General features: G+C 34.0%; 1 protein-coding gene across 5 annotated transcripts in view; it reads right to left on the bottom strand.

The window, feature by feature from the left end:
- Window positions 1-521: 521 nt before the first annotated feature.
- LOC137400131 (carbohydrate sulfotransferase 15-like) overlaps window positions 522-11,427 on the bottom strand; it is a 35,833-nt gene continuing 24,927 nt past the window's right edge. For all 5 annotated transcript variants that reach the window (XM_068086445.1, XM_068086446.1, XM_068086447.1 and 2 more), the window contains 5 exons: window positions 10,454-10,553; window positions 9,998-10,130; window positions 6,718-6,907; window positions 4,114-4,221; window positions 522-864 (listed from right to left, as the gene is read on the bottom strand). In XM_068086445.1, coding sequence (XP_067942546.1) covers window positions 625-864; window positions 4,114-4,221; window positions 6,718-6,907; window positions 9,998-10,130; window positions 10,454-10,553 — 771 coding nt within the window. In that variant the 3' untranslated portion in view covers window positions 522-624. The remainder of the gene's footprint in view (window positions 865-4,113; window positions 4,222-6,717; window positions 6,908-9,997; window positions 10,131-10,453; window positions 10,554-11,427) is intronic.

Genomic DNA, 11,427 nt, shown 5'->3' with positions numbered 1-11,427 from the left:
TGATTGGTTATTACTGTCACTAAGAGTAAGTATTATTGGCTATTACTATTAATAAGAATAAGTATTATTGGTTATTACTGTAACTAAGAGTAAGTATGATTGGTTATTACTGTAACTAAGAGTCAGTATGATTGGTTATTACTGTCACTAAGAGTAAATATTATTGGTCATTACTATTAATAAGAGTAAGTATTATTGATTATTACTCTCACTACGAGTAAGTATGATTGGTTATTACTGTCAATAAGAGTCAGTATTATTGGTTATTACTGTCAATAAGAGTAAGTATGATTGGTTATTACTGTCAATAAAAGTAAGTATGATTAATTATTACTGTCAATAAGAGTCAGTATTATTGGTTATTACTGTCAATAAAAGTAAGTATGATTAATTATTACTGTCACTAAGAGTAAGTATGATTGGTTATTACTGTCAATAAGAGTAAGTATGATTAATTATTACTGTCACTAAGAGTAAATATTATAACTCATTAGTATAAGCAAGAACAGTGCATATTTTTATAACCGTGATATTTATTACTAACATAAGAAACATTTCTGGACAAATGATTTTAAAAAACCTAGAATTTTTTATAAATGTTGAAAAGATTCAATACAACTTTGTCTAAAACATTCTTAGCATATGGTTGGTTCGTGTAACAGAAAACAGCCATTTGTCATCACCTAATAGCTGTGATAGTTGCCGATTATACGGTTCATAGAAATCATCTAACAGTTGTTGAGTAGATGGTAACACTGGGTTTTTAATACCAGCATTTACTATTTTCTTCTCTGCTGCCGGTAACTTCACTAGTTGGTCTGGCAGCTCAAAAAATCCTTCCGTTATTGTCTTCGTGATATTTGTCTATATAAATAAAAATGCAATCAGTATTAGTCAAATTTAACTTTAGCAAAATTTCTACACAGTAAGTTTAATTATTTGAAACAGATTACAGACATTAAAAATGCCAAATAATCATAAATAATTATAATTTTTATTCGCATGTTCTTGGTCTTTTATTTACCCAAGAGTATACTTTACAAACCATGTGATGTTGCTATTCATTTATTTGGTTTTTAAGTTTTTTACAGACTACTTGCATTTGTTTTTAGACTTTGCGGCGGCATCGTGAGTAAAAGTCAAAATGCAATGTTAATAAATTTTATTACAACCACACACATCAGTAAATTCATAACCTCTCTAAAGTTCAAAAACCTAGCAATGTTTCCACATTACTAAAGAGATAAGTTTTTAAATTTCTATAAGCTCAGAGAATATTGTATAAGTGAGTTAAAGGATTAAAGGTTATAGTTTAAGTAATATATAATTGTTAGTACATCTAATCGAGTGCTCAACTGGCTATAGCATAACTACCGAAGCCTGTACATTCTGTGCTCTGGGTTAAACAGTCGATAAATATCTAACCACTGCGCTAACCACCTGAAGGCCCGGCAAGAGACATTCTCACAGTTGTATGCAAAATGCATAGAAGTGTCCATGCTAGTCCATATTATTAGCCATAGAGAGAGTAAGGATTATTATGCTGGGAAGATGCTATGCTGGGAAAATTATTTTGTGAGACATCAACCGTTTTTCTTATGATTAACCTTTTAACTGATGTGGCTCAACACCCCGCTTTCGTGTGGCCAAGAGCCACGTGAGGGGGTCCTCCCATGTTTTGTGATGATACTGACGACCCGCTGACAGGGATATTTAAAAAGTGACAGATGAGACGACCATTTATCAATGTAGGTGACAAGGTGATGATGATTGTGTAAGTAGGATTACTAAAGGTACGGCGACACGTAACGAATTTTTCGTTAGTTCTGAGTTCTGGCCGAAATCACGAAAAACGCAAAATTAATCAGTCGAAATTCACAGAATTATTTGAGCTGTGCATGCCCACCGAGTTCGTCGATGAAACGCCTATAACAGATTACTGTAAACAAATTACTAGCGAACACGATTCTAGCAGCTTTAGCAATTAGTATAGTCCAAGACATGTATTGTGACACACAATAAAAGTATGAAAGCAATTCAACATAGAATACATCATTTAACTGTTTAAGTTGCGCTATTCTTGGTGAGCGAGCATAACTTTAGCAAAATAATTTTGAAATTTATGTAGTCCGAGAACATGATGCGACACACAAGAAATATGATATGGAAATTCACCATAGTAAATACGATGCAACCGATTTGATTGCGCTAAAGATGGCAACATTTTCTACCACAAAACTTTTGCTGCTAAAAATAAATACAATTAAAAAATAAACAATTTGTAGCTATAGCGTCCAAACAATAAATACATACAATAACGCAATCTAAGCAGTTGCATCGTGTGTACTATGTTGAATTGCACTTATACTTTTATTGTGTGTCATTATACGTCTCTTGGACTATACTAATTGCAAAAGCTGCTGGAATCGTGCTCGCTAGCACGATTCTGGTAGCGCAGAATAATTCTGTGTGTTTCAATCATTTCGTGATTTCGGTTGGAACCAACAAAAAATTTGTTATGTGTAGCCTTACCTTTACTAACTTATTATTTGTCCATAAATCAACACGTTCAACCGAAACTTCACTAGTTTTGGTTTGAAGCACCTGGTCCAACATTTATAGACTGCCAAATAATTAAAGTAAGCAGCAATGAAATGCCACGACATTGACAGCAAATCCGTTTCCAAGTCTTTGACTGACAGTGATTATTAAAGACAATCTCGGTCTATTTTCAGTACAAGAAATGTAGCCCTAAAAGCCTGAGACAGATGTCACTCTTCGAGGAGTAATCAGCAACGCTCCCAAACATTACCAATAAGTTTGTGAAGGTCGCTGGTTGAGCCATGCTTTTGGTTAGCAGAAGTTCAAACTGAGCAAGTTTCAGGGTTTCAACGGAATCCAGTGCCACCAGAATGGATATTTGTATTAAAATAACGAATGTGAAAAAAGAGGTTGTTTTGGTTACCAACTTGAAAAAGGTGACAGTGATTTTAAAAGTGACGACAGTGATTTTAAAAGTGACGACAGTGATTTTAAAAGTGCCTATTCTGACGACAACTTTGTCTGGTAGGACCCCACGTGATGAGGATTGATTAGGTTTCAAACTAACCATTTTTGATTGGTTAGTAGATAATCAAATATTCTGTCATATCTGTACTCAGGTAAAAGGAAACAACTATCTGCATGTGTTGAGTCAATAGAAAATATGCTTTCAACCCCTTTCAACCCACTTCGTAAAATTAATATTGTCACATTTTCTTCTTCGAAATGACAAGCCGTGTCAGAAGCAACGCAGCTACAAATTTTAGATATTTGGATGTTGGGGGAGTTTTATTTAACAATAGGCCTGCTGATTATGATTATTTCTACTTTTCTCAGCAATAATAATGCCGTGAACTGTAATAATATGAATAACTCGTTTGACACGGACACCCTCATACCCGCGAGCTAATTCTGCGCTAATGTCCGAGCTAATTCTACAAAGTATTTGTGGTGTGTTTACTAATACTATCTGATGTAAAACTTTATGTTGATTAATTTGGTATTAAAGCATTTTTAGAGACCATGTGATTCAAAAGTTACAACGATTTATCCTGTCCTTGTCAAATAGTCAGTGTCACCCAGTATATAATCACATCTTGGTAAGAAAACTAAAATTAAGTACGTTACTGAATTTAATAGGTTCAATAGTTTTCTAGTCATTTGTCTGAGAAGCCTTGAGTTAATATATTTAGTTAGCTTGAACAATCAGTCTTGATTTCATGTTCTGATTATCTCTGGCTTTTGGGAAAAAATCCCGTCGCTTTGAAAAACATACTGTTGCTTAAAAAAAAAAGTTTTTTTTTGTGTATACTTAAACTTCCAGGTGCACTTATTTAATGTGAAATGCTATAGTTTTTTTAATTTTGACATTTGTTTATCACAAATAACTGTATATTCAATAAAGGTAAAACGTCAATTTTTTTCCAGTATGATTGGTACGAAATATTCTGTCAGAAAAAAACCAAAAACACAAAAATCTACAAAGCACTACAAGAGTAATATCTTGTCAGAAACCATCATAAATGAAGTTATAATAATAAAATATAAAAATAGCAATGTATTCAGACTCACTGTGTTTTTGCTGTACTCTTCAGTAGTGACGAATAAGAACTGGTCTTTAGGTATAAATTTGAAGGCTTCTTGAATATACACAACATATAAACTGTGCACCAACAGTGCCTAAAAATAGAAACATGTTTGTTCTTTTTTAAACTAATAGTGGCTATTGATTCACAAAGTTGTCATGGGCATGAAAATTTGCCAAAACATTAAAGAGTAACTGTAAAAAACAAAATATTAATGTACTAACAGTAGCAGTAGGTAATAGTACAGATTGAATTTAATTAATAATTTGGTATAACTTCAACCAAATACCAGATTTCAACAAAAATTTTAAATGAATGAAAAAATTCAACCAAAAATTGCTACGGTACTATGTAACATTGTAGCTGCATAGCATCATAACTATATAGCTACAATGCTATGTAGCTGTATCAAAACCGCTCGACTTCTGAACTGGATTATTCGCAAATTTTATGCTCAAAATTCCTATCCATAAAAGCAGAATATGGTCTAATAGATTTTAAACATGACTTTTGAGAATAGCTGAGTTTTATGGACACGCTTTTAAATTTTCAATTAGAGCAATAGCGTAAAACCTTAACATGCGTATACCATGTGTTTAGGTTTCCATTTAGCTGGGAAAATTATGTCGATCATGCTGAGCTATAAATATTTTGCTGCATCCAGAGTTTTTTTTATAAATATTCATCAATTTAGAGGCCTCTGGTCAACCAAAATTTGTGATAAGTTATGAGTTTTTTTTAACATGAAGAACTGCAGGAGAGATTTTTGCAACGGCGATGCCACGCCGAATTTTAAATAACTTGGCCAACCTTGAATACTTTTGTAAAGAATTCTGATACACTGACAATGGGCTTAACTCAAAGCTCTGGCAATGATTTTAAAAAGGTGTGAAACTCAGCTACTCTTACTAACTTTTCCTAGCCGTTAGTTTTTAATTTGAGGTGGTAGCTATTCTCCTTGTGTTAAAAATAAAACTACCTATTCACGGATTTCAAGAATTCGCGGAATTGTCATTACAGGAATTTGCGGAATTGACTACACGAATTCGCGAATTATTAAATCTATTAAACAATTTCATTCTGTGGGGTATATATAAATCACAGTGTTTGTCTGTCTGTTGTCTGTTATTTGTATGTCCAGTTATAGCAATTATAATCTTAACTAAAATATCACTTGGCACTGGTATTGAACTCGGAACCACTAGTTCTGCAGACAGGCGAGCTAACCACTACATTACATTGTTCTCATCATACTGTGAAATACTTGTGAAACTACTATCAGCCTGAAAAAATGACTACTGTAACTATGTAACTGCTATAGGTCAGACGTTACGCGTAACGTCAAGCTAATGGCTTGTATTATGGTTAATATTTAGACTAGGTTAAGTTACTTGCTTAAACTATTCAAATTTATTGGGCAACGATTTTATTCCTCATGCAATGCCAAGAATGTAGTTAATTTTTACTATAAAAAAGCCGTGTATCTGATACTACCTTGACATTTGCATGTTCGTGCATCTGAAGTCACGTTTACAGGTTTGGAAAAGAGATTACATTATTCGGGAATCTAACCTGTAGCAAGATTGTTGGCCGCCTTTTACCAGCACAATTCTTTTACCTTCACTTGTTTTAAAATTACTAGTACCTTAGAAATCTGGTGCACTATAAGAGGTCACCATGTGTAGTACCTATACGCACACTTATTCTTAAATATGTATAGAAAAATGGTAAATTGGCGCAGATGCTTGCAAGCTTGGCTGCAAAACCAATGTTTTTCCCTAACATTTAAGCATGGCTTCAGACATGCAGACAAAAGGATGAGGTCCTTATTACAGTAAAATTTGTGCAGATGCTTGTTCTTTGTGTTTTATTGGCTCATCTGCCAGTTTTTCACAGCATACCAGGCTGACAGGGTAGGCTACTGGTAACTAAGCATATTGACAGGGTGGCTTGCTGTCTGTCGGAAGTCGAACATGGTTAGGGAGGGATGCATGCTTGAATTGAGCAGTATGGTAGAGAAGAGTTGACCCAGTTCTCAATATCTACCACTTCCGGAACTGTTAGATTAACCCGAAGGGATGCCTTTGCAACCTGTCCAGATTGACAGAGCAGGGTAATCATTTTAGTTGCCCGATCATTTTAAGGACAGAGGTGGATCTTTAATGCAGTCAGCGTAGAGCACGGGGCCTCCGAGTTATGATCTAGATCCAAAAGACTCGGCAATTTACGTTTGAAAGCTTGCTGAGAACTTTTTGTGAGATTTGCATTAAGCAGGATTCGAACCACCGACCACATGTGTGATATTCAGAAACACTACCCCCAGGCCACCTGACACCTACTGACAAGGTACTGGTAACTAATCATACTAAAAAGGTAACTAATCAGACTGACCGGGTACTGGTGACTAATCATAAATGCTTTGCAAAGAACATGAAAGCTAATATCAAATATTATATACAGCATATTTATTGGTATAGATTAGTTGCCTTTTTTTCGAACTACCTTTTGCTAGTGTAGAAAGTAGATACGCCACAAATCATTAACTAAGCAACCATGCAATAAAGAAGGGAGAGTTATTCGAAAAACTTACATTCATATCTCCGTCTATGCCATCAGTAAGATACGAGCAGTAAGTCACATCATGATCAGTGATGCATTTCTTTAGATCGGTGAGACAGTCTCTTATAACTCTGTCAACAAACTCAGCTGTGAACTCTTCATGAGTCATGTTTGTATATATTAATTTCTCTCGGTGCCAGTGGAATAGATAGGAAATAGCTCTGGAACACAAAGGTAGATGAGTATGACATTATGGGTTCCAGACAGTATGTATCTATGTACACAAGGATAGTAGTAACAGTTATGGTTGGGCTCTGCCAGAAAGACAGCTTATCTATCATATATGCTGCATATATGATACAACATATATCTATCATGCATACTGTATATAATAGATATACAGCGTATATGAAAGCGCATAGATGTTTATTAGAAGCAAGCTCATCGAAGGAAAGGCAAATCAGAATTTGTAAGCTTTAGTAATCAGAAATGGTAATTTTATTATCTTAGAAAGAAGAGAAAGCCATAAACTCTCATTTAAAATATGTAGTACAGCAATACCTGTTTACTTTGTGGTTCAGAACCTTACAGAATTAAATTATAGGTAGTAAGTGTAAAAATAAAAATAAAATAGAAAGAACATAAGGAGATAAAAAAGAATATGTCAAAAGAGAACAGAACTAAAATTAATAAATCCCTCTCATACTCTTGCCCAATGTGATCTTTCCGCAAACATCCTATCTGAAGAGCGAAACTAGATGCCATTTTGTAGCAGAAATATAAACCTTAGTTTCTGTATAAGCATCCCTGGATTCAAAAAAAAATTTCAAGTTATATAAGCTAACCAGACAAGAGCCGGACAGTAAAGAAAAACAGCGGCGTACCTTTGACATGGATACCGTAGGAACCATGAAATTAGGCAAACTGTTTACAGAGAGTGTTGTGAGAGAATGACAGAAGTTCGAGCAAAGAATAGTTGATGTAAAAAACTTGCATTTTGCATTTAAAAATTAAAATTAAAAACATTCAAAGAAAATAAAAATAAGAAATTAAAATATATCAAATACATAAACCTCTCATAATCTTGTCTAATCAGATCTCTAAACAAGCATCATTGTGATACCATTATTGGCGGTTCGCTGTTTCCCGTTACGTTTTGTGAAGAGTAAAAGTGCAAAGTGATTATCACACCTTTATGTATGCCTCTTATACACTCCCCACATTCACTATTGTATAATGAAGCTAAGAAAAAAGGAAAACCCAACAATTTAAAAAAGATTCCTTCACCAGATGCTAACTGATTTTTTATTTAACATATACAATAATTACCATTTCAGTTTTTAAACTTCACATCCTGAAAAAAGTGTTTTTGTCAGTTCAAATAAATTAAGAGAGCAAATAAGCAATGAGTACATATAAGTGCGTGCAAAAAAGTTACTGTTGCAACAGAAGCCCGTTGTATTTAAAGTTCTGATAGACGGCTAATAAAAAGGTCTTGAAGCTAAGAACTTATTTTTATTGAACATATACAATTTTTACCATTCTAACTTTCAAACTTCATATCTAAGAGAAAAGATTTTTGTGCAGTTCAAATAAATTAAAAGAAAATAAACAACGACTACATAAAAGAGAGTGTATAAAAAGAGTTACTGTTGTAGCAGAAGCTCGTTGTACAGTCATTCCTCTACATACGAGTGTCCCAACAATACGAGAAACTCAAGATACGAGCTGACTTTCCAGCAAGTCTCTTTTTTGAGAGACAAGTAATAGTTGAGATATGAACATACCAGACAGCTCATCATAGCCACTACACAATATGGCAAAGTATGCCGAGAGGCCTTTTTCGAGAACAACATCACTCGGTCTTTTTCTTCGAATCAGTTAGACAAAAGTTTTTAAAAGGTTGGCTACTGGCTATAGTGAACGTAAGGTAAAACGCACCTAAATGGAAACAGAGACTTAAAATAAGATGAAAAGACTCAAGTAAGTTTAGTAGAATATTAAAACTTAGTTTCAAGTGTGTGTTTAGTAAGCTAAAGTCATTCAAGTTTAATTGGCAGTTTCTATTACAAAGGGTAGCAAATGTTGATAGTACCGAATGCGTTGCTCCCAAGTCTCTGCTATTCACAACATCTGTTTCAAAGGTAAAAGCTCCATAAAGGAGTGTATAGAGTGGTGTTACATTTCATTGCAAATTATAACCACGAAATCGGTATTTGTTATTTTTTATCGCATGTACTCAATTACAACAATTAAAAACAAGTTTTTCCACCGTAATGCTGATATCCTGTTTAGGTGTTTTTTTTCATGGTATGCTAACGATTAATTTGTACTTAGATATTTATATAGGAAATAGCGCTTTAAGATGTGAGTAAATTGACATCTGAGCTCAGTCCCGGAATAAATTAAGCTCGTATGTCGAGGTATGAATGTATTCAAAGTTTTGATGGATGATACCGGTACCTCTCAATACTAATACAATTGTAAAAATGGTAAATCGTATTTTCCTTGTCTGATACTTTGTCTGACTAAACAGAGAAAGAGAGCGTGTAGAGGAGGCAATTCCATGATGCAAAATACAAAAGCATTTAGAATTCACAGATTTACAAAACCAGAAAGATGAGTATAACGGCACATTTCAAATTGCAACAGCACATTTAAAAATGACAAATAAAAATAAGTAATAATAGAAAAATTAGCTTTAAAAAAAAATTCTTAAATAGCAAATGCAAACAGTAATATTAACAATAAACAGTGCACACTTGGTGTACGCAGTCGCAAAAAGCGTGTACAGTATATGGTAAGAGCGATGGAATGATAAGAACGGCTTAGTTTGGGATTACGCGAGCTTGTTGAGAGACTTCCGAATTTAATTTGGCAAGTTCAAATTCACTACTAAAACGATTTTTTGCTTCTAAGACTGTTGTTATAGCTGGACAAATGAATGACAGACAAACATAGAGATTTATAAATAGATGAATAAGTGAAGCAATAGTAGCCTATATCAGTTTCTATTTTATAGATTTTTGCTTTTATTCGGCGTTGACCATCCCGATTAATCCTAAAAACTGTACTGAGTTTCTAACATGTTTTAAATTTTTATTCGCTATTATTGGACATGCATCAATAAACGCAATATAATATATATTCCAACTCACAACGTAAAATGCTCAAGGCAAACTAGAAGTGACATGACTTTGCCATTTTCAACAAACAATGAGAAGCATTCCTGGTTTGTTTGCCTTCAATAACAATAATTGAATTAGCCATTTGTAATCTCTTCACAAAATACATTGAGATTATTTGCTTACCTATCAGTAGGATTTCGCAGAAGAGCAAAGTACTTGGTGGTATTCATTGCCATATAACCAAGGTACTGCATAGGGGAAACTAGTGTTATGTGTGTATCATTCACCTCAATCTTTCTGCTCATGACCAAGTTTCCTACAAATGCAGCAAACAGCTAGAAGTGTGCGTCAAGGCATGGTTTATAATATTTCAGTTTTCAAAGCTTCAGACCAAATAACCTATTAAGTGTATATTAATAATCTAATCTGAGTGCCTAAGATATACAATCAAATAGATTGTTGACTTATTTAATCTCAAAAACAAAAAATGCCTCCGCTAACTCTGACAATATTTGCTGAGGTTAAATCTAAACAATTTTACAGCATTCAGATCCAAATGAGTTGAGTTTTTTGTTTACAGCAGTTTACCGTAATACGAAAAAAACAAATTTACAGTAGTAATTAGTGCTGTACACTAACCTGGACCACATGCAAAATAACCATTCTTTATAGCGGAATCTTCTTTAAAACAATGTTGGAAGAATTCCATAGGACATTCTATTTTCCCCATGTAAATGTCCTGTAACATGCAATCACCACAAAACGATTATTTTATTTTGCACTTTACTGAATGATTCACTCAACAATTGTATTGTTGTCCTTTAATCATTTGTAAAAAGACTTAGTAGTTCGAAGTCATTATTGTATAACATTTTAGTTTTTGCATTTATGATACCGCAAGGCCATACTTTTCTTTTTCCTTTTTACTGTGGCACCATATCTAAAACTTTTTTTAATGAAAGTAATTATAGACTCGCCAATCAAAGTGTATATATAAACAGGCATATATATATATATATATATATATATATATATATATTTATATGTATGTATATATGTATGTATATATTGTATACAGGACAGATAGCGCAGTTGGTAAGGTATCGGGATAGTGATCATTAGGTCTTAGGTTCAAACTCTAACAACTGCACCCTTCTGGTGATCCTTAGACAAGACCCTTGATTGTATAATGTCTACAACCTCTATGATGAGTGCAATAACCAAAGCCAAGCCAAACGGTCAAACAAGGTCCGCGCTGCCTGTAGCTGAACCAGAACAAGGCAGTGAAAAATGGACTACTGGTTCAAAACGGTTCAAGACTAATGGACTACTGGACTACTGGATAACATAATGGATAACACTGACCTCATGCAGTGCTACTTTATGAGTGAACCTCAAAAGTGGGGCTATATGGGAAGGATGCGTCAACTGTGGATAAACTGCGCCCTGAATTGCCACTAACCGCTAAGCTACTTGTAGCTCAGAGGAGCAAAGCCACAATAGAAGCTTTAGAATCTGCCAAACAGCAGCTAGTAGCACTCTCAGCATAATAAAACAATGAACAAACTGTTCATCAATAGTCCATCTAAAGTGTATTCTCAGTTAAAAGGTGA

This window comes from Watersipora subatra, chromosome 7 (assembly GCF_963576615.1).
Source record: "Watersipora subatra chromosome 7, tzWatSuba1.1, whole genome shotgun sequence".
NCBI lineage: Eukaryota > Metazoa > Bryozoa > Gymnolaemata > Cheilostomatida > Watersiporidae > Watersipora > Watersipora subatra.
The sequence above is the reverse complement of the archived record's forward strand: the minus strand, read 5'-3'. Positions and strand labels throughout refer to the sequence as shown.